At 33.0% G+C, this 27,587-nt stretch overlaps 1 protein-coding gene and 2 pseudogenes across 7 annotated transcripts; 1 reads left to right on the forward strand and 2 right to left on the reverse strand.

The window, feature by feature from the left end:
* Positions 1-2,156: 2,156 nt before the first annotated feature.
* Positions 2,157-13,208, reverse strand: LOC111295793 (N-terminal acetyltransferase A complex auxiliary subunit NAA15-like). Of its 6 annotated transcripts, none has more exons than XR_016328626.1 (6): positions 13,043-13,208; positions 11,733-11,861; positions 11,548-11,630; positions 11,231-11,461; positions 9,153-9,249; positions 2,157-8,459 (listed from the first exon to the last, which is right to left on the reverse strand). XR_016328626.1 is itself a non-coding variant. In XM_089745280.1 (6 exons), exons 3-6 carry the CDS (start codon positions 11,793-11,795, stop codon positions 9,435-9,437), a joined length of 402 nt encoding a protein of 133 aa, XP_089601406.1. In that variant the 5' UTR covers positions 11,796-11,861; positions 12,008-12,093; positions 13,043-13,191; the 3' UTR covers positions 9,292-9,434. The 6 variants fall into 6 exon arrangements, 5 of the variants coding, with proteins under 5 accessions (XP_089601403.1, XP_089601406.1, XP_089601402.1 ...); XM_089745280.1 differs by lacking the exons at positions 2,157-8,459; positions 9,153-9,249 and adding exons at positions 9,292-9,459; positions 12,008-12,093 and having other exon boundaries at positions 13,043-13,191; XM_089745277.1 differs by lacking the exon at positions 9,153-9,249.
* LOC149514385 (uncharacterized) lies at positions 3,200-5,974 on the forward strand (annotated as a pseudogene).
* A 3,319-nt stretch (positions 13,209-16,527) lies between the features above and the next one.
* LOC111295794 (N-terminal acetyltransferase A complex auxiliary subunit NAA15-like) lies at positions 16,528-26,372 on the reverse strand (annotated as a pseudogene). The gene is made up of 17 exons (XR_016328627.1): positions 26,141-26,372; positions 25,024-25,102; positions 24,283-24,365; positions 24,043-24,192; positions 22,356-22,471; positions 21,521-21,626; positions 20,480-20,551; positions 20,263-20,378; positions 19,298-19,430; positions 18,575-18,652; positions 18,422-18,475; positions 18,197-18,289; positions 17,783-17,846; positions 17,651-17,739; positions 17,035-17,163; positions 16,849-16,931; positions 16,528-16,762 (listed from the first exon to the last, which is right to left on the reverse strand). The product of XR_016328627.1 is annotated as an N-terminal acetyltransferase A complex auxiliary subunit NAA15-like (transcript).
* Positions 26,373-27,587: the final 1,215 nt, after the last annotated feature.

A 27,587-nucleotide genomic window follows, 5' to 3' on the forward strand; every position in this document is an offset into this window, starting at 1 on the left:
AACAAAACAAAAAACTCCCAAAATACACCTACACACACATCAGGTACAGAAATTGAAATCAGCTAATAATGCAAACCATTAGCTTAGAGCACACAAAGAGAAAAACAAGGAAACTCCCATACATAGCCACACAAATTTTTAATCCTTAAATCCTACACACATACAATTTTAAAATCCTTAATTCCCCCTACACTGCAAGTCATTCTTGAAGCACATAGCGCACAAGTTTCATAGAGACCAACGAATCACAAACCACACTAAAGGAAGAACAACCCAAGGGAATTTTTCAAAGTAAAGTTACAAAGCCCTAATTTATGTAAAAATTTAAAAATGACACAAGAAGAATCCAGAGACAGTCTCAATGAGAAAGACACCAACTGAGAGCCTATGACAACATATATTTAGAGTTTCAAAGAATCCAACAAAAGGAAATAATCTTCTTTTTAAGCATTCAACCACAATGCATGTCAAAATTAAATTACAGAAATTGAACCTAACAAACAGAGTGAAACCAACATAACAAAAAACTCTCAAAATACGCCTACACAGACAAGATGCACAAAAATTGAATTCACCTTATACTGCAAGCCATTTGCTTAGAGCATACAGCCCATACAGATAATCTTCTTTTTAAGCAACAATTTCTATCCTCGTCAAAATTAAGTTACAGAAATTAAAAGAAAGAAACCATTCTATCCTACAACAAAAAGATTGTAACAAACAAAACAAAAAACTTGCAAAATATACATACACAAGAGGCACAGAAATTGAATTCCTCCTTATCATGCAACCCATTCGCTTAGAGCAGGCAACTACTAAATAATATCCACACTTAAGAAGACACAACTAAGGGGTTTTTCAAAAAGTTAAATTCCAAAAACTAAACTAATATAGATAAATGTGTCACAAGAAAAATTAAAACATGACATAACAAAGCCTCAATGAGAAAAAACCGACAACTATGAATGGCCAAAGATGATAACTAACTCCAATAACAAAAGAGGCAAGGAATCTTCCTTTTAACACTCAACCTTTGGGTTTGGTGGAACTTAGTTTCAGAAATTAAACCTAAGAAATTAATCCATCAAGCAATAAAGTTGAACCAACAAAAAATAACTAACTCCTAACATGCACAACACACAGCTATACAAATTTGAATCTCTAATTCTTCCCATCTTTGCAAGCTTGCAAACACACAATCCATTGAGCTCCATGGAGACTACCAAATAACAATCATACTTATGAAACCACAATCCAAAGATTTTTTCAAAAGCAAAATTACAAAACTCAACTCATGTACACAAAAAATGAAACAAGAAGAATCTGATATAACAAAATCTTAATGAGAAAAGATATCGACAGAAATGCTTAGGAATATTATGTTTCCATTTCAAAGAGCCAAATAACAAGAGGAAGCTTCATTCAAAGTCACGTACCATTCTAAAATCAGCAAGATGTGATACAATAAGTCCATACCACCTAAGTTAAATGCAATTGTCATGGAACCAAATAATCTTAGTGGACCAAAACCGAACATGAAAACAAAATCTCAACAAGAAAAGACATCTATAGAGATGCTTAGGGATATTATTGTTTCCATTCAACGTGTCATATAACAATTACATACCAGTTGAGTTAAACACAATTGTCATGCCATAGGATAATTTTAGTGTTTCCCCCAAGTATAACTATAACAATGCTATTTGAAAAATAAAAATAGAAGAACTTGGGGGTCATGCAACAACTACAAAAAAAGCAAGCCAAAACTGATCAAAACCAATGCAACAAATAAACAAAATGAAGACAAGGACAGCTAGCAAATAAAGTAAAAGTAAGGCAATAAGAAATGAATAAAGCAACAGCTAACCACATTCATTACCAACTCATTTTACTGATTGAACAAACCCAAGCTCACAAATAAAGTATTATAACCTTAACCTAAACTCAAAACCTCCAATATATCCTAAATAAATTTAACCCCAATACAACCCTAAGATAATTATCCATTACTTTCTAAATAGAAGGCCTTATATTGTTAAAGACTAACCCTAACCTTAAGACAACATTAACTTACTTTCTCAATGAATAATCATAACATAACATTAGAAAAACTCAATGAGAACACACATCTAATGAAAGACGAAAAAAGACACGTATTTAGAGTTTTAGAGAATACAATATGAAAAGAGGTAAGCTTTCTTTTGAAGTGGCATATCATTCAACATATGGTATCGCAAAGCAGTAGCCTGGATAAGTTCCTTTGGAACCAAAAAGAAAAATCCATTAAAAAAATTACATTTGTTCTGTGAATATCCCACTACTTTACAACCAATGCCATAAATAAACATGATGAAAATATTGGTATTTGTACTCACCTAGATAACCTCTCTCCATTTTAGTATCATTAATGCAAAAATTAATAGATTTTTATGAGCAAAACATTAAATGATAATTGATCTTCCTAAAAAAGTAGTTTCTCAATGATAATTACAAAAATCCTATACCATAAAAAAAATCCAAAATACTAACTGTGGGAAAACATTTAGTTACAAGTGATTGTATTTTGTAATCTGCTGATTGTAATCTGTATATATCTGTATCTCCCTAAAATTGAGAATTTGTATCTCTAGAATTAAGGACAGAATATCAGGATAGACAATTCCTTGATTATAGGGATTAGATTTAGGAATATTTAGTTTCCTAGTTTACTCTCTAGCTAGCTGTATTTAAATCTATGGTGTTTGTATGATTCAAGACACAAGTTTTCAATATACTCTCATTTTTCCACATGGTATCAGAGCTTTAGACTCTTCTTGGGAAGAAAATTTCTCAGCCTTCATTGCTGAATTTTTTTTTAGGCCTTCATAGCCAAATTTTTAAGTCTGTCATACTTTTATTTTGTTCCTTTTTTTTTTTTTGGCCTTCATTGCCTATACTTGTTTCAGTCCTGAGAAAGGTAATCATGTCAGAAATAGCAGAATCTGCAGCTACTACTCGATTTGGAGAAGTAACAACTGGTCAAACCACAGCGGAATTACAGAATATCCAAGCTGCATACAGGTTGAATGGAAAGAACTACTTGAAGTGGTCTCAGTTGGTTCAAACCTTTCTAAAAGGGAAAGGAAAATTGAGCCATCTTCTTGGCACTGGTCCTGAGAAAGGAGATCCAAAATTTGAGGCTTGGGATGAAGAGGATTCTATGGTTATGTCATGGCTGTGGAATTCTATGATGCCAGATATTAGTGACACTTGTATGTTTTTGTCCACGGCCAAAGACATTTGGGAATCAATTCGTCAAACCTATTCCAAAGTTAAAGATGCTGCTCAAGTCTGAGGTCAAGATTAAGACTGCAGCTCTCAAACAAGGGAATAAGTCAGTCACAGAGTATGCTATTCTTCTTAAAAATCTTTGGCAAGAGATGGATCACTACCGGTGCATAGAAATGAAGTGCAGTGAAGATGCAACAACTTTGAAGAAATTTATTGAAAAAGATCGAGTCTATGATTTTCTTGCTGGACTGAATGTTGAGTTTGATCAAGTCAGAGTCCAAATTCTGGGAAAACAAGATCTGCCTTCTTTAAATGAAGTGATATCCATGGTTAGAGCAGAAAAGAGCAGAAGAGGAGTGATGCTTGACAGTGTGCATGTAGAAGGATCTGCTATGGTCTCTAATGGTGGGAAAAACCAAAGCTTAGAACAATTACCAGTCAGTGAGAATGGGAAAGGTGATTCGGCTAAAACTTCAAATCGCGACAATCTTTGGTGCACCTATTGCAAGAAGCCAAGACACACTAGAGATCGTTGCTGGAAACTACATGGAAAACCTTCAACTTCAAGCAAAGAATGGGGTTATAAAGGAGGACAGCCAAGAAATCAAGGACAAGCTCACATGACTGCAATGGAGTTAAACCAGGAGAAGTCTCAGGAACAAGGAGAGTTGGATAAAAAAGAGATAAACTGAGAAGCCTATTGGGAACTCTTGAAAAGGCTACTGGTGTATGCTCCTTGGCACACTCAGGTAAGGACTCTGGTGCAGGTAAAGTCTCTAATTCTCATGGATTAAATGTCTCAGATAAGTCCATTAAGAGTTCTTGGGTCATTGACTCAGGAGCCACAGACCACATGACACATTCTTCACAAAAGTTTAGTACATATACCCTATGTCCTGGTACTAAGAAAATTACTGTTGCAGATGGTTCACTTACTACAATGGCAGGATTAGGAGATGTTCAAATTAATCCCTCATTCATTCTTAAAAATGTTCTTCATGTTCCTAGATTGTCTACTAATCTGATATCTATACAAAGACTTACTAGAGACATGAACTGCAATGTGACTTTTTATCCCTCTTACTGTGAATTTCAGGACCAGGGTTCGGGGAAGTGGATTGGACTTGCTAAGGAGAAGGATGGACTATACTATCTTGAGACATCCAACAACATAAGTAATATCAAGAATAGTTTACCTTTGTCATTTCTTTCTGAACAATCTTCCAATAAAGACAAAATCTGGCTTTATCATTTTCGTTTTGGACACCCTTTTTTTGGAACTTTGAAAAACATGTTTCCTTCCTTGTTCAAAGGATTAAACGTTGAAGAGTTTCATTGTGATGTTTGTGAACTTGCAAAACACAGACGTGTATCTTTTTCAATTTGCAACAAAAGAAGTTCTACTCCATTTTACTTGATTCATAGTGACATCTGGGGTCCCTCTACAGTTCCTAATATTTCTGGGGCAAGATGGTTTGTGTCATTCATAGATGATTGTACCAAGGTTTCTTGGGTTTTTTTACTTAAATCCAAATCAGATGTGAATAGTGTATTTTTTAGCTTCCAAAACATGATCCAAAATCAATTTGGAGTGAGAATCAAAAGATTTAGGTCTGATAATGCAAGAGACTATTTCAACCAGAGTCTATCCACCTATTTCCAAAATGAGGGGATTATCCATGAGTCATCTTGTGTTAATACTCCACAGCAAAATGGAGTGGCAGAGAGAAAAAATAGTCACTTACTAGCCACAACCCGAGCCTTCCTTTTTCAAGCAAATGTGCCCAAATCTTACTCGGGGGAAGCTGTTCTCACTGCTACACACATTATAAATAGGTTACCTTCAAGGGTTTTGGGATTTAAAACTCCTATGGAACTACTCTCACAATTCTATCCCAACCTTAATACCACAAACAACCTCACACCTAGGATATTCGGTTGTACATCATTTGTTCATGTTCACAGTCATAATAGGGGAAAGTTGGATCCGAGAGCAATTAGGTGTATCTTTGTGGGGTATTCATCAACTCAAAAAGGGTATAAGTGCTATCATCCTCCTACTAAAAAGTTCTGTGTCTGCAAATGTCACTTTTGAAGAAAGTAAACCATTTTTTACTCAACCTTATCTTCAGGGGGAGACATCATTTATAGAAGATAAGGATAAAGACTTCTTTTTGCTTGACTTGTCATCCTCCTCCAAAACAGTTTCACCCATTAATTCTTTTGAGCCTAAACCCATTTCTTCAGAGTCCAAGTCAAACACTGATTCTAAATTTGAACCCATTCCAAACACAGAAGTTGTGACTAAAGATAATACTATTCTTGATTCTGTGAAAGAATTACAGGTGTACTCAAGAAAGAAAGTTCCAGCTCCTGAACCGGTGCAAATCCAAGAACCTGATCCTAACTCTGGAAATGAGGTAATTACAGTCTCTGATTCTATTTCTCAAAATGAGCATGACTCTCCTAAAATTAGTGATTATGATCTACCTATTGCCATTAGGAAAGGAACTAGAGAATGTACTAAACATCTATTATACTCAATCTCTAATTTTGTGTCATTTGAAAAGTTTTCACCATCCCATAAAAATTTTCTTGTGAGCCTAGACACTATTTCTATTCCAACTACATTATCTGAGGCATTATCCAATGAGAAATGGAAGCAGGCGATGAAAACAGAAATGGAGGCCTTAGAGAAAAATAACACATGGGAACTGGTAGAGTTGCCTGCAGGAAAACATCTAGTTGGGTGTAAATGGGTTTTCACTGTAAAGTATAAGGCAGATGGTACTATTGAAAGATACAAGGCCAGGCTGGTGGCTAAGGGCTACACTCAAACTTATGGAGTGGATTATCAGGAAACTTTTGCTCCAGTTGCCAAGATGAATACAGTTAGGATTTTATTATCCTTGACGACAAATTACAATTGGCAGCTTCAACAATTTGATGTAAAGAATGCCTTTCTACATGGTGATTTGGAAGAAGAAATATATATGAAAGTTCCACCGGGATTTGGGGGTCATCTAGAAGCACAAAAAGTATGCAAGCTGAAAAAGGCTTTATATGGCCTTAAACAGTCTCCTAGGGCTTGGTTCGGGAGATTTGCCAAAGTGATGCTAGGAATGAAATATAAACAGAGTCAAGGGGATCACACACTATTTATCAAGCACTCAGATTCGGGTAAGGTCACAATTTTATTAGTATATGTTGATATAATTGTAACTGGAGATGATGAAAAAGAAAGAGAGTCTCTAAAACAGTGTTTGACCAGAGAATTCGAGATAAAAGAGCTAAGGAGATTGAAGTGCTTCCTAGGAATTGAAGTAGCCCACTCACGTCATGGTATTTTTATCTCACAATAGAAATATGTGATGGATCTTTTAAAGGAAACTGGGAAGCTCGCATGTAAACCTGCAAGTACCCCTATAGATCCTAATCATAAGCTTGGAGAAGCTAATGAAGATACTGCTGTAGATAGAGAGATGTACCAAAGATTAGTTGGAAGACTTATTTATCTCTCACATACTATACCTGACATAGCATATGCTGTGAGTGTGATAAGTCAATTTATGCATAGCCCTAAAAAAGTACACCTACAGGCTGTCTACCGTGTACTACACTATTTGAAGGCTAATCCTGGGAGAGGTATCTTGTTTAAAAGAAATTCAGGGTTGGTACTAGAGGCATATACAGATGCTGATTATGCAGGTTCAGTAACTGACAGAAGATCTACCTCAGGCTACTGCACTTTTCTAGGTGGTAATCTTGTAACTTGGAGGAGTAAAAAACAGAATGTGGTGGCAAGATCAAGTGCTGAAGCAGAGTTTAGGGCAATGGCTCAAGGAATTTGTGAATTACTATGGTTAAAGATTATTCTAGAAGACTTGAAGATCAAATGGGATGGACCAATGAGACTTTACTGTGATAATAAATCTGCAATAAGCATTGCACACAATCCTGTGCAACATGACAGAACAAAACACATTGAAGTAGACCGGCACTTCATAAAGGAAAAGCTAGACAGTGGATTGATTTGCACCCCATATGTATCAACCAAGGGTCAACTTGCAGATGTGTTGACTAAAGGCCTCAACAGTGCGACATTTCAGGAAGTTATTTCCAAGCTGGGAATGGAAAACACCTATTCACCAGCTTGAGGGGGAATGTGGGAAAACATTTAGTTACAAGTGATTGTATTTTGTAATCTGCTGATTGTAATCTGTATACATCTGTATCTCCCTAAAATTGAGAATTTGTATCTCTAGAATTAAAGACAGAATATCAAGATAGACAATTCCTTGATTATAGGGATTAGATTTAGGAATATTTAGTTTTCTAGTTTACTCTCTAGCTAGCTGTATTTAAATCTATGGTGTTTGTATGATTCAAGACACAAGTTTTCAATATACTCTCATTTTTCCACACTAACATCTATTGATTGGCAAATGCTAAAAGAGATTTTAATCAAACAAGAATATTTACAATTAAGGCTTATGGCAAATACTAAAGGCCATCGTCTGCTTTATTCTTCAAGATAAGACAAAATTAAGGTCTTTTTGGTTAAGTTGCAACATCAAATCTTTATCTTATAATTGAAAATTAACTACAAAGGCTCTTCTAGTGCACTGATTTGGGACATGAATGGACCAAGATTTAAAAATTTAAGAGTTTAATTTTTTAATTTTCAGGAGGTGAGATTGGACTTGAATCATGAAAAGCGACTAATGAATACTTTAACATAACTTTTGCATTTTTTTTTTGTCCTTTCTCCAATTTTCTTTGGCAGGTTAATAACTTTAGCCATGACACATAAGTATGCACATTTAAGATTCTTCTGAATCCATCTTATCAGTTGTAATCATCTACATCATTGGTTTATACCCACTAGACAAATTTCACGGTCGATGGGTAAATTAGGCCACAGGGTATGCTTAACCGTGCAATTGAACTCTCAATTAGATTCATATATGAATCATTAATGATAAATTGTCAGTACGACTATAGCCGAAAAAAATCAACTCACCACCCAAAGCAAAGTCCGTGGCTTTAGAGTGGTTATATTGTTAGTAGCCAGCTCAAATCCTTGAGGGGCATCAACTATCTCTACAATGGTCATTGCACCAAGCAAGAAAAAACGATTCAGCAAATGCATGTTTCAGCTCTGAAACAGCTAAATCAGTTGAAGAAGCCTACAAATGTGAATGGCCCAAGCATTATTACACAAGTATTAACAGATAAAGGCGAAAATAAATAAGAAAATGATAAAAAAACAAGTTTTCCATACAGAAGTCAGATGCATCAGCATAAGTAGACCATAGAATTCCATTAATAAAGGGAGATAGTCATAGTAACCATTTGCAGAATTCCTAGTGATGGTAACAAGCCACACACAAACACAAACTTTGGCTCTCCCAATTGACCATGGGGGTAGGTACCTAGTTTTGCTATCTTAATTCATTGCTAAGGTAGTTCCTTGGAATTGGTTTAAATTGGAGATGCTCCTTCCTTTAAATGGGAAGTGGGCTCCAACATAAATTAAAAATAAAGGATATTAAATTGCAATGATCACTTCATAAAAAGACAAGCCATTGCTCACCAAAAAACATAGACCAATAAAACTAGTAGATCAGGAAATAAGTTTAGAGCCCAAGCATCCTGTATTTCATTAACTCTTGAATGAATACCAGGTCATGAGGCCACCACCAATGAACATGAGAGAAACAGGTTGAAACCTGACATAGTACTGAATAAAGCAACCAATACGCAACAGAATTTTGTGTTTTCATCCCAATTTATGAGAATGATAAATATGATGCAAACTACAAGAAGAGGGACAGCAGAAAAACATAGTCCAATCCTAAACATCTGAGAATCACTCTTACCCCTATGCTCCTTACCACCCATAAACTCACAGCCATCAACAATCTATTCCACTTTTATTGAAGGCTAGAAATTCTTCAAAGATAATGCCTGCATATCCTATTACAAAAAGCAATGCCATAGAAATATGCATTATGAAATTAGATCAACTTAAGAAAGGCTTCTGGGCATAATACAAGAATACACAAAATATTGGCCAAAGATGAAAAAATGATTACAACCTACAAAGAAAGGATTGCACAAGAAATTAAAGATAAACCTAGATGTTGGTAACCCACGATAGGTTAATTGCCACAGTCCCTGTTAAAGCTGCTGTGAAAACACCAATAGTTTTCAACAAATTAGTCTTTGACTGGTAAGTAACTTCAAAATCTAACGAGCTAGCTTCATCAACTCAACATAAAGGATCACAAGGTCCAGAGGTTGAGGTCAGCTCCTATTGATATGCAAAGGTTATTTCAGTGTGTGGAAGAACCCAAAAATGAAGAAACACAGACACTGTCGTTTTGCTATGATGGTTGGTTTTTATAGCAATTTGGAGAATGCTTTCTAAACAGCCTTTTGAGTAATCTTCCCTCATAAAGAGGATCATTACTCAGCCTCAATCCTGCCAATGAAGGATGAGAAACCAAGAAGAGTCATTTGAAAAATGTTCCTAGCCTTTAGGATTCAGCATTTTTTACACAATGAGGCTACTTTCAGGACTTGAACTTGCTCATTTGAGCCCCTTAGCCAAAATCTTTTATATTACACCAGACAGTGTCTCCTAATCAATCCTCATATATCTAACTAAATCAATCTGATTTCTGAGCTAAACATCTGCAGAAGGTAATTTCCAATAGCAATAGCTTGAAATTCTATCAAATTATTTGACCTCCTCATTAACCAAGATAAAATCTTCAAATGTATGAACTAGCAGTACAGGCAAATGGGTACCCTTAAACTGGAGTACTTATAAGCAAGACAATAGATGACAAAAGACACAAAATGAAATAAAAAAACACTCACCCAAATCATAAATCAATGAACATGCAAATGGGTACTCGTAAAGATAAAATTTTTCATAATGGCATAGGGATGAAAAGAACAAAAACCTCAAGCTGCTTTTCATTGTTGGGTTGAACTTTTTGTTGCCGTGCAATAACTTTCATTATGGGGTTTACCTAGACTCATAATTGTTATATTATTACATTATAATATAAATCAAATTAAGAATTTTTTTTATTGAAAGAAAAAAAAAAACAATACTAATTTTTTTACTTGAGATACTATAACTAATTGAAGGTATGGATCCGATCTATAACTAAAGTTATAAAGGGGATACACTCATTCTTTTTGGTTTCTAACCTTTGGTGACATGGCTAACCAGTAAGCCGGGGGATTGCAAATCCCTTATTCCCCAGTTCAAATCAGGTTGTTGCTTGATCAACAAAAAACTTGGAACCCTATATTCTGCTTTGCTCATATGACTCAAAAAATTTTCTCTAGCAAAAACAAGTGCAAGAAAAGGACTCTTGATACTTTCTTGATTATAAACTTAGCAAGGTTTTGTCTTCAAATATGTTGTAAATCCTTACGTCTAGGATTCAAGGAAAAATTAGAGTAGGGGAGGGGAATCAGAAATCTTGATATGATATCCCCTCTCCAATTAAAAGAGGGGCTGCTAGAAGAGACTTCAATTAGATTGGATATCATAATGGGAGTGTCTAATTATTAACAAATGAATAGTTGTACAAGGGTAAGTTATGAACAACAGTTACCTTTAGGAAGTTTTTCATGCTTTGAAAGCAAGGTCCAGACAACACATCATTGCAACATATGATTAATGCAACATATATGCATGCAATAATCCCCCATTCCCCAAAAGACAAAGGGAAAAAGAGGGAGGCAAAGAGGAATCTAACCCAAAATGAAGCATCACATGCATGTGTTGATCAACAATAGGTGATAGACGCTAAAAGCACCCAGACAAGTAGACAACAGAGCTTGCATAGCATTTTACACATACAGGCCACAACCAAACAGAATAAGTCTATTGCAAATCATTGAAAAGGCTGCAGATCCTAACAAAAATGTTCACCTAATGGCTCCAGCTGCTACTTTGTGAAAATAAGCATGTGAATGCAACCAATCTTTAAATTTTAGCTTTCCAACATATGCACGTGGTGTCATTTTCCTCAAACAATAAGAATGGAAATCAAATTGATCTTCAGTAATATCAGCATAGTGCTTCTCCACAGCTATAAATTTCTCCAGGGCCCGTCCAAAATCACCATGTCGAAAGTAACTTTCATCAGAAGCAAGTTCATACCTTCAAAAGATGGATAACACTCAGTAGGTGTACCCAAATTATAATTAGAGACAACAACATGTGGAAGGTAATAAACAAAAACAGACCACATGCACTGCATGTCATGAAGGTTGTTGTGCTGGCCCCCATCTTTCGTGAACAAAACAGCAGTTTTTCCTGCCAAAACCACCTTCAAATGTAGAAAAAGTTTGTGAACAGTACAATAATACCGAAAGAAATTTAGTGACAAATATTAACTATGACAAAAGATGAAGTGGGGAAGCCTTAGAACCTGATCAGACTGCAACATTCGCTTCACAGATTCACTGTTTATATAGCGATCTGCAAGATCCATACACCTAGCTTCATCTGTCAATGAAGCCACAGCTACCAAATCACCAACATGTTTCAGTATCCGACTCTGTCACCAAAGAGAAGTAAATAATATACACATAGACCCAGCTTCAAGAAAATTCCAAGAACTTCTCCAAAAGATCAAGAAACAATAGCCAGTCAAACTAAAAAACACCAGTCAAACTAATACAAAAAAAAAAAAAAAAATCTCACATGGATATAAAGGTTAGAAGAGGCTTAATGCAATCAATTGCCGCTTTACGAAATTTGTTTCCTTGCAGTAAATCAAGTGGTATCCTCTAAAATTTGAGAAAACAAAGCTTTAATATAAGTCCTAGAACATTCATCACACATCATAAAGGAAGTAGCATTTATTGGCAATAATGATGCACATTGTAACAGCAATAATTACAATTCTCATGAACGAATACATAACAAATGTGGGTTACAGGAAGAAAACAATTTAAATACATCCTCACTGCATGAGTCAAATTCCAAAAGCTCTAGAGTTTGACACTTTATTTCAATCATGCCATAACCTGGCCCATCGTCAAAAGGTTTTTATATAGTAAAGTCAGTTTAACTAAAAGAATGAGACAAAGATAGCCACTAATAAAAGAATTAGCCACCATGTCAACTCTCTAGGGGTGAAGCATATGAAAGCATAATTTTAACCACCTAGAGTTCTTACTATTGTCACATCAAGACATCGATGAAGTATTTCAGCATAATACCACAACTATCTATTTCTAGATTATTTAAGAATATCACAAGCCATCGAATGGACTGTGTCTATTGTAGAAGCACATCACTAGATTTTTGTCACATAATTTCTTATCAAGCCATCAAGAAAAACAAGATCCCTACAAGAGTATTTGTAAAAATAGCCGCCCCTCCTCTCTCTAGAAAAGGGGAGAAAGCTTGATAGCTCTACAAAAAAGTAAGGTTTTCGTTGAATTTGCATCATGTGATTCTATAAATAAGAGAGAGAAGAAATCCAGAGTAAATATAATGAACAGAACATCCCAAGGTACCATTTGGAGCTCATTAAAAAAAATACCAAACAGAAAATCAAATTAATATGACTAACAGCTAAGACATAATAAACCAGCTTACACTAGCAATATCATTATCTACAGTCTATAACGAGAACACATTTTATCACCAGAAAAAAAAAAGAAAAAAATCAAATCGGGCATTATTTGAAGTAAAAAAATTTAAATAAAATTAAGATGGTAGAAATCAAACCTTCAGAAGGTCTCCAAATTCCTCACACATTCCAATTTGTCCTCCACCAACTAATTCTCTACTTTGTTTGGATTAACCAATGGCCGAGAAAAATTCCTTCCCCTCAAAGGAATTAATTTCCCTCTTATTAGATCAAGAACCCTAATTTCCCAACCTAATCTTGATGCCCAATCTCAAGGAAAGTTAAATCGACTCATTACTTTCTTGATGTCGATATTATCGACAATAATCTATACTCCAAGCTGAAAGGGAATCCAAAAACGAAAAACCTAAATTTGAGAGAAAGAAAATTGAAATGATGAGAAGAATGGCTGAAGACAATGGTTTTTAAATTTAAAATGCAAAAAAATCTAACCGTTGAAACTTAACCAATTAAATTTTCAATTAAAAATTGACTTTTTTAAAATAAATGTAGTGACTAAATGAAAAACATATTTGATAAAAATCAGCTTTGCTTCTTTTATATAAATGAAAAAAAAATGCAAATAGAAAAAGTGGAGGAGCCCCATCAATTTTAAAAGAAATTTCATTTTTCTAACGAAAACAAAGTTGAGGAAGAATGGAGGATGCGAATGTTAGCAAAAGCAATTCTAAATTAAAATCTAAATTACCCCCACACCAAACTTTAACCAAAACCCAGCCAAGCCAAAGCTTAAAAGTTGCAAGGATGACTAGCGAGAAGGAATAGCATCGTTTCTCAAAATTGGCCAGAAGGATGGTGAAAGACTGATAAATATCTGCAATTACAAAAAAACCCCTCACCAGTTCACCAAAAAAAAAAGAAATGATCATTTTATTTGGTGGTTTAGAAATTTAGACTTTTCTCAAAATAAGAGGACCCTCCCCTTCTCGTTAGTCCCATTCCCAAAGACACGTGGTGGTGTCTATGATTCCATGGGGTCAACCATCACTGCACCCCATGATCAGCTTCTAAAACATTGTTGATAACTATATTATTAAGGAAAAAATTAGCAAAATCATGAACGAAAAATTGAAATAATGAATCAGTTGAGAAGAAAACCAAGTTAAATATATCAAATCTTTTTTGAAGACATTGTGTGTTCTTAGATTCTCTTCATATTTATGACATTTTTATTTTATTATATTTTTTTGTAAAAAAAAATTTAAAAATAAGAGAAGTTATCTTATTTTTAAAAATTAATAAATTATTTATTAATAAAAAATCATTAAAGATTTGAATCTAATTATCATAAATCTAGATACTTTACGTCTAAATCTTAAACTTTAATCATTTGCACCAATCTTTATTGACTTACTTGATTATAATTAATAAAAGAAAAACTCAATAAAGTGCTGAAAGAAAAAAAAAAAATTCATAACACCTTGATAAAATTGTTCATGCAAACTAACAAGGAGATATATGAATTTTTTTTTTTTTTAAACTTGTGGTACGAGATTGATTAACATTATTTGAAATTGAAAAACAGATTGATTAACATTATTTGAAAAAATCATAAAGTTCATAACGAACTTAAAATCATTGTGCATATCAAAATGACTAGTATTATTATTACTCATTATTAAAATTCACATTCAAAAAGAAGAGAGAAATTTTTGTTTTATGATAAAAAAATTCATTCATGGATCTCAGTTAATTTTCAAGGGGAGAAAAAAGAAAACAAGGAGTCCATTGAATTTCAACTAATTAGTTTCACAAATAAGATAAAAAGATTTACCTCAAATTAGGAATTGCACAAAAAAGATTATTTACCTCAAAAAGGTCTATGTAAAATTATAGGAAAACATTAATGGCTACTATCTTATTTATCAAAGAAAAATAAAATACACTATAGAGAATTAATTAGTGAGTTGGATATTCAGGAATAAAAAAATCGCTAATTTGAAAATTTTGAATTAGTCAATTTATTAGATATTTCATTTAGATATACTTTTAATTTTCAATAATCCATGTAAGAGTGAATTAAGGAAAAACTTATGAATCTATCAGGTACAAAAAAAGGCCTTAAGATAGTCAATATGATAGCCATTTAGCCGAATGGAGTTTTGTATAGAATATCAATAATAATAATAATAATAATAATAATAATTCCATTGCTACCATTATTATGATATTACATATTCCAATCCAATTGAATACTAGAAAAATAAAATGAATTCCTAATTTTATCTATTCATTTAGATAAAGAGAAAATAATCATAAAATATATATAGGGAGAGTTGATTTTTCTAGAACTTAACTTTTCCATAGATTCCATTGTTCAAAAAATGATTTACAGAGAGACATTTCACCAACTTTTTAGTTTTTTATTTTTTAGCAGAATATTTAGAATATGATTGAAGTGTGCATGAAAAGAGGCTTGTATTTATTAAACATGCGCAGATATAGCATTTCTATTTATATTCTTTCCTTTTTTTTATTCCATTATAGAACTCTAGTGGAGAAAACACACAACGTGCTCTATGAAAAATTCTATTTTTCTTTAATTTTAATCTATTCAATGAAAAATTGAAGCATGATAATTTTTTGCCAATTCCCTATGGACATCATATCTAGATAGAAGAAATACATTATTAGATAACTATAGCTGTGTAATAACTTTTGTTCTGGGGTTTACATAGAATCATAATTGTTGTTATATTATTATAATATAATATAAATCAAATTAAGAAATTTTTTTTTATTGAAAAAAAGAACAATACTAATTTTTTACTTGAGATACTATAACTAATTGAAGGTATGGTTCCAATCTATAACTAAAGAGGGGATACTCCCATTTTTTTTGTTTCTAACCTTTGGTGACATGGCCAACCAGTAAGGCGAGGGACTGCAAATCCCTTATTCCCCGGTTCAAATCAGGTTGTTGCTTGATCAACAAAAAACTTGGAACCCTATATTCTGTTTTGCTCATATAACTCGAAAAATTTTCTCTAGCAAAAACAAATGTAAGAAAAGGAATCTTGATACTTTCTTGATTATAAACTTAGCGAGGTTTTGTCTTGAAAAATGTTCTAAATCCGTACATCCAAGATTCAAGAAAAAACTAGAGTAGTGGAAGGGAATCAGATAGCCCCTCCCCTATTAATGGAGGGGCTGCTAGAAGAGTCTTGAATTAGACTGGATATCATAATGGGAGTGTCTAATTAACAAATGAATGGTTGTACAAGGGTAAGTAATGAACAACAGTGACCTTTAGGAAGTTTTTCATGCTTTGAAAGCAAGGTTCAGACAACACATCATTGCAACATATGATTAATGCAATATATATGTATGCAATAATCCCCCATTCCCCAAAAGACAAAAGGAAAAAGAGGGAGGCAAAGAAAATCTAGTCCAAAGTGAAGCATCACATGCATGTGTTGATCAACAATAGGTGACAGAAGCTAAAAGCACCCAGACAAGTAGACAACAGAGATTACATAGCATTTTTCCCGTACAGGCCACAACCAAACGGAATAAGTCTAATGCTAATCATTGAAAAGCTTGCAGATCCTAACAAAAATGTTCACCTGATGGCACCAGCTGCTGCTTTGTGAAAATAAGCATGTGAATGCAACCGATCTTGAAATTTTAGCATTTCAACATATGCACAGAGTGTCATTTTCCGCAAACAATAAGAATGGAAATCAAATTGATCTTCAGGAATATCAGCATAGTGCTTCTCCACAGCTAAAAATTTCTTCAGTGCCCGTCCAAGATCACCTTGTCGAAAGTAACTTTCACCAGAAGCAAGTTCATACCTTCAAAAGATGGATAACACTCAGTAGGTGCACCCAAATTATAATTAGAGACAACAACATGTCGAAGGTAATAAACAAAAACAGACCACATGCACTGCATGTCATGAAGGTTGTTGTGCTGGTCCCCATCTTTTGTGAACAAAATAGCAGTTTTTTCTGCCAAAGCCACCTTCAAGAGTGGAAAAAGTTTGTGAACAGTACAGTAATACTGAAAGAAATTTACAGTGACAAATATTAACTATGATAAAAGATGAAGGGGGGAGCTTTAGAACCTGATCAGCCTGCAACATTCGCTTCACAGATTCACTGTTTATATAACGGTCTGCGAGATCCATACACCTAGCTTCATCTGCCAATGAAGCTGCAGCTACCAAATCACCAGCACGTTTCAGTATCCGACTCTGTCACCAAAAAGAAGTAAATAATATACACATAGAACCAGCTTCAAGAAAATTCCAAGTACTTCTCCAAAAGATAGTAAAAAGGTTCATCAAGAAACAATAGCCATGTACCAAAAACCCTAAAACCTAAGAAAGGAGGTCATATGCCTGCCCAATGCCCATCAAGACTTAAGGTCCACAAAGAAAAACTAACATGCATTTTAAATGAATGTATATCAACTTTGCACAATTTAGTGCAAAACAATATATTCAATCAAGGTCAGTATCATAGAAAGTGATAAGTCTCTTACAAGTGAACGATAACTACAAGGAAATATCTAGAAAGATTTTCAGGTATTGCTATGCCTTGTGAGATGCGAGACAAACCAGGCAAAAAGATTTCAAAATATAAGATCAAAAAATAAAATAAAAGAATCCAGCTAACAAAAATCTAAACCCAGCAGATGAAGCCAATGCAAAAATTTGAAGATTGAAGACGAGAACAAACCTTGACAGAGTATAAATCAATTACAGTTGGTGTGTGCTCTAAGGCCTCATTAATTTTTGAAAGAGCAACATCATATTGGCCTTTTCTATAGCAAGAAAAGAAGAAAAGGCCATGGCCCACGGGGTGAGGAAACCTGATGATTACCCGACTGAGCCAAAAAGAATAAAATCCATAAAAGTGTTGAAGGGGGCTCTTTCTCTGTCCTGCACTCAATATGAAACACAAGCAAGAAACGACTCAGCATAATACCAAATGTGTGCTTGTGTATTAGCATACAAACAAAAACATATAGAAACTTCACATGCAACCATATGGGACAACCATTATGTACTTGTTTAATAGATAACAACACATAAATGACTGAGGACTTCACCAAACAATAAGCAGTAAAAGAAAAAAATGCACTCAGACCGCACCCAATATCTAAACATTTAGACACTGTTAAGACTTACTAGAATATCACATAAGGGCTGGAAGTCTATATTACTTCAAAGAGTTGTAAATCTAAACATTTATTTGCTTTTAGGACTTAATAAAATATTACACAAGGTTTTAAAGCATATACTAGCTATCAGGGTATCTGCCTGTGGTCCTAATTGAATGCTCCAACTCAAGAATAAGTTGTTCCAATATGTCTGCCTGTGTAAGTGTCAACAAAGCAGGCAATCAATCCTAATGAAATCAAGCTCCAACCAGTTGCTAAGCAGTTTAGAATAATCAATATTTAGAAACTTAATTCTATTTTTAGAATATGTAAGTAAGAAAACTTACCTTTCCAGGGTGATCATATAAGGGAGAAAGGTCTGAGAATAAAGATGGAACCCCCTGAGACCACCAAGAAAATATATCATTATTTCACCCAACAAACTAAAAACACCAGTCAAACTGACACAAAAAAAAAAAAATCTCATTGGATGTGTATACCTTTGTTAGAAGAGGCTTAACGTAATTAAATGCTACTTCACAAAATTTGTCTCCTTGCAGAAAATCAAGAGGTACCCTCTAAAAATTGAGAAAACAAAGTTCTAATATAAGTCCATGTCAAATCTCTAAGGTGAAGCATATGAAAGCATAATTTTAATCACCTAGAGTTCTTACAATTGTCACATCAAGACATCAATTAAGTATTTCAGCATAATACTACAACTATCTATTTCTAGATTATTTAAGAATATCACAAGCTATTGAATGGATTGTGTCTGTTGTAGAAGCACATCACTAGATTTTTGTCACATAATTTCTTATCAAGCCATCAAGAAAAATAAGATCCCTACAAGAGTATTTGTAAAAATAGCCACCCTTCCTCTCTCTAGAAAAGGGGAGAAAGCTTGACAGCTCTGCAGAAAAGTAAGGTTTTCGTTGGATTTGCATCATGTGATTCCATAAATAAGAGAGAGAGAGAGAGAGAGAGAAGAAATCCAAAGTAAATATAATGAACAGAACATCCCAAGGTACCATTTGGAGCTCATAAAAAAAAAAGAGATACAAAACAGAAAATGAAATTAATATGACTAACAGTTAAGACATAATAAAACAGTTTAGACTAGCACATTCCACCACTAGGGAGTTTTTGCAATAAACAGAATGGATCGATAACATCCATCATAAATTCCTAATGAAAACAGAAGCACAACATAAATCCATCACCTTAACTGCACAAGACCAAGTGTACTATTGTGAAAGTGATTTGTATAATGCATCCAATCGATCAAATTCATCAGAGGAATACTTGGCATTTTCAGAATACAGGCCAAAGCATTTCTGCAAGCCTTCATAATATCTGAAAAATATACATATACAAATACAAAAATTGTAAGTTGGTTGGTCCTTGTTTATCAGACCTAATAGCAACAAATTGTGCCGATATATAGGCATATACTGAGTGAAGAGACATAAGTTAACAGTTCTGTAAAATTTTCCTCATTTCCCAATCTGAGAAAGCACCCAAGAGACTGTTGACACATATAGTAGTATAGAATTACAGTTCTGCTCATAGTTGCTTTGCTACTTTTAATTATATTTATATATGAGGTGGTGCATAATGCTTCTTTTTACTAAAAGAGCTAAGCAAAGGGCTTTGACAGGACAGAGATATAAAACAATCCCAAGAATGAAAAAAATAAAAATAACCTCATTTTATGTAAATATACCATGATGTAAATGTAACACACACAAGTATAAGCAAAAGCTTAAAGAAACAAAATTTAAAACTAAAAAACGATTGAATTTGTGACATAAGGGATACACACTGATTAGTTTCAAGCTTAAAGCACCAACGAAAATAGAGCATAAAAAATAATGACTATTTCTACCATTCTTTTAACCCTTCATAAAGTTCTAACATAGGTAAAGGAATTTGGGTGTTACTACAAGAAGAATTGAAAAACCTATTAGCCCAACAAAAATATATTTAAACACAAACTATTCAGAATATTAATTATTCTTCATTTCCTACAATAATAATACACCACGGCATTGAGAAAAAGAAGTCAATTATAACTTCAAGAAGTGCTATATAAAAGGAAAGAGTTGACTAATATTCTTTGCTACGAAAGATTTATTAATAAGCTTAACTACGTGTTTCAAAAGAGTACCAAATGCATAAGACTCACCTGTAATTGTCAGGGTTCATGGTAAGTAAAGCCTTGTAAATATTGGCACCTTCTTCTAGGCATCCAAGTTTCACCAGGAGAGAAACCTCTTGTTCTTTATAAGTCAATTTATCAACCTAGAATAATAGAATTGGTTAGAATTTTAATGTCCAAAAATTCAAAACTTACAAAATTTTTAATGTTAAAAGTATTCAGGCATTATACATTTGACACGTACTATTTTTGGCTCTTTCTTATACAATTTCTCAAGTGCTCTCTCAAGAAACCCAGATTCCTCTAGCAAAGAGATCTGGAGAAAAATACCATACCCTCATAAACATCAGAAAAGCAGCAGGGGGCACCACTAGTCTAGATGTACAGCATCCATTATGCATAATGAATGTAGTTATGCATATTTCTATGCCAATATATTATTAAAGAAACAAATGCTAATGCAAGGGCTAAGGCTTGTAGGTACTTGTCCAATTGGTTAAGCTTTTTTCGAATCGTGTTAATGGTGTTAAACCAAAAAAGAGTAGTCAAAAAGAAAGATAGAGTAATTTATTAAGATGTGAGAAACAAAAATTCCGAAATGGTTCCACAGAACATATAATTGGAGATTAGCAATTATTAAGACTCAGAGCTGCTAAGTACAAACACCACAGATATGATTACTGGTAGAAGGCCCAACAATTAGTGAACAAGCCATATTTCTCTCTAACATGAATACATCAAGAATTAAATATCTTATAGATGCCAAATACCACTATAGGCCACTAGTTAGTCCTCCATCTCAGATTAAAGTAAACTTGGAGATCATTTAATTTAACTTATCAGCCATACACACAGAATCATGAAAAGCCATACTTCACAAGCAGAAAAAATGGGTGTAACATGTACATGAAAGTAGATGAGATTTTGGCAATAAAATAAGCAGAAGGAAAAAAGAAGTTAAGAAGAAATGGGTAGGTTTTCTAATTGCATGTGAAAAAAATTAGAATTAATTCAAAAAAGGGACCCCATTTATAAAGAAGGTAAAGGCATTAAAAATCTTTAATTTTTGTATATTTAATTACTTTATTTGGTTTATGGATAATTTCACTAACTGTGTTGGCATCTGGTTAACAAGTGACACCAAATCAGCCACTCCCATTATACGTTAGTATAAATTCTAAAATTTTGAATGTCTGTATAATGAAGTCAACTCATGTGAAATTACAGCCACATCCCACATACATATGCATGCAAAAAAAAAAGAGTTGAAGTACATGACCAATACCTTATATACAAGAATTTCACCATGCTCACAACATTCATTATCTGGTGGATAATCATCTTCTAATGTCCCTTCAAATGCTTCCAAAATTTCAACTGCTTTTGCACCACTAATATCAACCAAAAAAAGGAATACAGCATAAATACCTAAAGGATGAATGAAATTAATAACACTTCATTCACTTAGAACTACTCGGCTAAGACAGGGACAGAAAAGGAAAAACCCTCGTAACTGTTGTGCCAACAACTTCAATTCAATCATATATAAAGCCAAATGAAAATATGGCATCATCATTGTCTCCATATAAAACTATAGCAAAAACAACAGAACTCTGCGGTTAACTAGGCATTGTTTGTAAAAGGCTAATTCGCAACCAAATTTCATAAATGCAAGTGCAACCAGCTTAGAATAGTAGGGCACCTATCTATCTACCCACCTATCTATACATATTATTAACATCTTTAACACATTCTACACCCACCATATATTGTCATAAAAGAAGTTTGATATCTTATTGGATGTTTAGTTGAAGTCATACAAACAATATGAACCACGTGTTAAAAATCAACAGTAATTCATCCATGTTAGCACCCATTTGATCATATAATTAGAAACATTGAGTCCGGATTAAGCACTTAATTTAAAGAAAGGCTTTCATTATATCAACAAATATTTCAACTTTCAATACCAAAAGGCCCTTCAATTTGGACCTTCAAGTATACAAAACAATAACAACACTCTAAAACATGTTTCACAAAATAAAAGTCAACAGAAATTGGTGAAAGTTAGCATAAGAATTGGAACAAATTTTTTTAAGAAAAAAATAAAGGACAAGTACTTTGAGTTTAAATGGTGGGCTACAGCAAAGCCAATCCAGTTCATGCGATGATTTGGTTTCAAATGCAAAAGTTGTTGTCTTGTATCAACAAATCCTGTCAAATCTCGCATTTGTGCCTGCAATGCAAAAGATAAAACATAAATGTAATAATTTCTGATACAACCTGAAACATGACAATGAGAAAATACAAAACCATGATCAAATCCAAAAAATTTCTCTCAAACTTCATATCTTAGTAGAAAGACAAATGCTCATCATCTTCATACTTTTTCCTTTAACTTTTCAAGGCATATAAACCATAAATAAGGGGGGGGGGGGGGGGGGGCACAAGCAAGTTAATGCCAACAAATGACTTAATCATCTGAAATCATGAGTTAAGAATCCATAATATGGCAAGGGCTAAAGCATCGAGGGAGAATAATAGAAATGAAAATCATCAATTTCAGTATCAAAGACGCCGACTTTTGCTACTATTCTGGAGCAGTAAGGCACATGGGCAAATGAAATTAAGAGAAGAACCGAACCAGATCTCATCCAGAAAGTATACACACTTTCTAATTGCAAAGGTCATTAATGTTAAAACCTTCAACCATTAAGGAACTAGTAGAATGAGAGAGAAAAAGGTTCTGTGGCGGTAGACCAGAAAGTATCAATTCAAGGTGGTTGATTCTTACAGGATAACGAGAATGAAAGGATCAAATCAGACTGGTTTCTTCTGATTATATTACTTGTCATTCTATAAACACTTTCAACCATTAAGGAACTAGTACAATGAGAGTTAAAAAGGATCTGTGGCGATAGACCAGAAACTATCAATTCAAGGTGGTTGCTTGTTATGGTATAATGAGAACGAAAAGATCAAATCAGACTGGTTGCTTCTGATTATATTACTTATGTTTTATTTTTGCATGTGCCTCAAAACAAAACCTTCAATTAAGATACTAAATCTGAACCATCTCTCATATTAATCTGCTGCCAGAATATCAGATGATGTCTGTTATATCCTTTTCCTTCCCCTAAAGCCATAAATTGTTTCTACCAAAACTATGATCTAAATTTTCAAAGTTATAAAACCAGCTGACTCATCTACTTTCTAAGTGTTTAAGAAGATATTTTTTTCATGGTCTCATACAGCCTCTCCCTTTTAGTTGAGTTATCTCCATAAATTCCATTCCTCTGGTTTAAGCCATATATCTTCGTCTCTTTTGTTACTATCTTAATATAATTATGCCTTTTCCATCCATCTACTAGTAGATTCTGTCAAGCAACTAAACAGCTTCAAATTTCATAAAATTTATTTTCACTTCATTACTAACTATGTAGCTGATCTTGGTGTTTTCATCCAGTTATATTAAGTTACCACAATGAACCTGCCCTTACCAACTACCACATAACTTACAGTTGCACAAAAGTTGGCACCAAACTATTTTAGTTGCAATATTGACTTGCCTATAAGTACCCTAATACTTAATATTCTCAAATTCTACAATGGAATCTGAAAAATCATTTAGGCAAACCACAAAGCTTACAAGAAATCTTATACAGAGAAACTCCTTTAAATGTTCGAAAAATACCATGACAAGCAAATGTTCTTAGTTAACATTAAGCATACAACAGATAAACATCTTAGATTTAACACTGAGTTTAGATGTACAAATCATAGAGAAGGAAGGTAAATAAGGTATACCTGCAAGAGTGACAAGTCCCGTAGTATTTCAATGTTGTCTGGATCTATTCTCAAAGCGTTGCGATAGCATTTGATAGCCTCCCTGTATTCTCTATCTGACCAATAGAGGAGACCCTAAACGTGCCAGCAAACATGACTTTTTACATCATTCTACATTAAGACACAAACATGAAAACAATGCTAGGAAAAAGTGACACTGCTTTGACATTACAGCAACCAAAAGAAAATAAATAAGATAACCTTTACACCTAGCCGAACAAGCTCATAAGCTTCAGTTTTCCGATCCATGCAATTTAAGGTTAACCCCTTCATTGACAATGTTTCTGACAATAATGAATAAAAGCCCATATGACAACATACAAACACAACAAACAAACAGTTACCAGATAGTATAAAATATTACTTGGAAACTGCATATTTAAAAGGATGGATATATTAAACAAAACGCTACTACACTCTACCAATACCGCACACTAATGAATATTCACAAAACCCAACCAAGATGAAGAAGGTATTCAAATATTGCAGATTTCAGACTGTATAGGTTAAAAATGTAGTTATATACCCGAAATTAATGCAATATATTCAGTTGATAGAGAATATCTACACCTTGATACTGCTAGAATGTTCCACTTATCTCTAGAACCATCATAAATCATGGACTAGTCACCATACAGCTAGTGCTTTCAAAAATGCAATTGACATCAATCATAAGACATGAGAAAGGAACATACAGTCTACAGAAACAATCATGTCAAACTTAGAGGCATTCTTGTAAGGATTATTGAAACCAATAACCTTGATAACAACATAAACTATCTAGCGACAGCCCCTTTTTCCTCTGAAGTGTAAAGTTCTTTTTGTTTCAGAGTTCTTGCATCTTTATACAGGTACATTTACAAGAACCATGCAAACATAAACACTAAACAATAAGTGCCTCTCAGCCAAAAACAAATAAATAAGTGCTTAAAATTAAACTACCTCCATGGTCAGGAAACTTTTTCAGTATTGCATCTGCAGCCTTCAGTCCTTTCTTGTACTGTTTAGTTTCATATGATTTCTGCAATGATAAAATATACAAGAGCTTTAGCAATAGCACATGGACCTCCAAAGCAATAAAAATTCAGTTATGAGAATTAGCTAGAGTATAATAACAGATAAATATTAATTACACAAAAATCAGGCAAAAAAACTGTGTCAAGAGTCCATTACTATAGAAGTTAAAATAGAGTAAGAATTCACCCGTCAAAACTCTAGTTTTCACTATAAATTAGAAGAAATAAGAGGGAAGGGGGGAAAACTCTCAATAGCGTGTGGAAAACATCCAAATGTTGCTATTCTATATCTAATACGAACAAGTTCTTAAAATATATAAATATTCAAGTTTGACCAGCAAAGCCTACAATTACATTAAAAATTGCCCCAGTCAATTTATCAAATTCTTAAATAGATTGTTTCACAAATATTGTTATTGTCTTGAATGCTTATGTGCATCAAAGCCAAAATGCCACAATTGTTTCCCATTAGGAACCAACAAAATTCCTATTTTAAAAAGTTGGCAACATACAAGAGAAATTACTAAAGTAGGAAGAGTCACTAAACCCTTTTATTTTCATTTCTCTAATTTTCTCCATGATGATACAAATGAATTATCACCAAAAGGAAAGCACAACGAGCATCCTTAATTAAAAAAAAAAAAAAAGGTCAAAGCAAAATTCAATTTTTTAAAGTTGCTTTTCAACAAATCGAATTCATTGACCTAAATTAAGCAAAGCATTAAACTTAATTAAGCTTCAATCGCTAAACAGAACAAAGAAAATGAACTTAATTTATATGAAAAATTGCCCAAAAGCAAAAACCTAATTGACAAACAAGCTTATCTAGTCCAAATTTCTATTCATAATTGATATCCACCGATTTTCTCAGCAAGCAAACAGACCAGTATCCAGCTAGGGTTTTGCAAGCAAAGAACAAAAAGAAAAAAGAAGTGCGATCCAATAAACAAAAAATAAGAAAGCAAAATACAAGTATAAATACCAACTAGAAATACGTAGATACGAACTCAAAAATGAGGGAGAAAAGAGAATCGAAGCCTTACGACAATGAGTTTGAAGAGGTTAGCTTCCTTCGGAGGCAACGAAGCTCCCATTGTTGAAGAAAATTAGAAAATTTTAGAAGAAAAACAAGAATCGTAAGAGAAAAAAAAATGAGAAGATTGAGACTTGATGAAGTGAGAGTTAGGGGCTTGCAAGAGAGAGAATAGAGTGGTGGCGTTATCTGCTGCTTCAACCCTACGGTCAACAAGAAGCTTGAACAAAAGTAAAATTAAAAAGGAATAAATAAATAATTTTTGATTAATATATATGGGCCGTTAGTTCATTTGTCCGACGGAAAATTTACTAATAGGATGATCTCACAAATTTTTATTAATTGATATCATAATAAGATACTTAACATATAAAATTAATAAAAATATAAATTATTTTTATCACTTTAATGTTTAATAGGTGTTAATTTAAAATTTAAATGATTATTATATGTTACATATACATTTAATCAAAATATATGTACATTTAAATATTGAGATGTAATTTTAATTTTTTATTAATTTTACTTATAAATATTTTTATTAATTATTTTATTATAAAATCAAATAATAAATTTTTTTATGAAGTACTTAATTTTATAATTCTCTCCTTGTCTTTTTTCGTAGGCCCAATCATTTTCTAATCATCTATGCTAGTAACAGATATCAATTAAAAAAGTCACTTTGACTTGTCTTTGATCCGACATACTAAAAGACAACCTCAATCACTAATAAAATATGTTCGATGTTTTGATAAGTAAGCTGTTTCAAAGTACAAATTAATCGGAAACAATTGGAGAAAACTTTCACTTCAAATAATAGCTAAACAAAAATAAAGTGAATACCAAAATTTATCTTTTAAATAATCGTATTATCATTGCATTACATGTTAAATCAAAGATCACAAAAATATTTAATTCTTATGATGATTTCAAAGAAAGAAATAGAACCTGTTTTTCTTCTGTTTGAAACTAGCAGGGAAGCCTACTTTTATAAATTGTGTTACGAATTTTATGAATAACAACAAATATGATATATGTTAATTTTAAGTATCCCAATTTTTTATTTATTAAAATATTTGAATTCAATAAATCCTCAAATAATTTTTAATTTTATTATCTAAATCAACTCACGTAATATAAAAAAAAACTCATTATTGTTCAAACTCATTAAATATTTGTTTATTAAGTTAAATTTTAAATTTTAAATTTAAATTTAAAATTGATTTTAAAAAATATTATTAAAAGAAATTAAATTAATAAATGAAAGTAATCTATATAAAATAAATAAAAGCTAAAATTATAAATAAAAACACTGAATGAATTAATTTAAGTATTACCTTCATAATAAATAATTTTTAAATAAATCTATAATATTAAAATATTATTATTTATAATCAAGTTCGAATAATTAGTACATTTAAAACACCATTCGAACTTTATGGCAATCTACAATGAAT

This window comes from Durio zibethinus, chromosome 16 (assembly GCF_047325235.1).
Source record: "Durio zibethinus cultivar Kanyao isolate XHJ-2024 chromosome 16, ASM4732523v1, whole genome shotgun sequence".
Classification (NCBI taxonomy): domain Eukaryota; kingdom Viridiplantae; phylum Streptophyta; class Magnoliopsida; order Malvales; family Malvaceae; genus Durio; species Durio zibethinus.

What these genes read in the sequence shown, in the direction of transcription:
- LOC111295793 (XM_089745276.1), bottom strand. Translation starts at nt 13,072, where the DNA reads ATGTGTGAGGAATTTGGAGACCTTCTGAAG. An exon ending in AATTTGGAGACCTTCTGAAG is followed by an intron (nt 11,862 to 13,042) that starts GTTTGATTTCTA and finishes CTTTGGTGACAG; the next exon opens with AGTCGGATACTGAAACATGT. An exon ending in GTAGCAGCTGGAGCCATTAG is followed by an intron (nt 9,460 to 11,230) that starts GTGAACATTTTT and finishes TTTTCACAGCAG; the next exon opens with CTTTAACAGGGACTGTGGCA.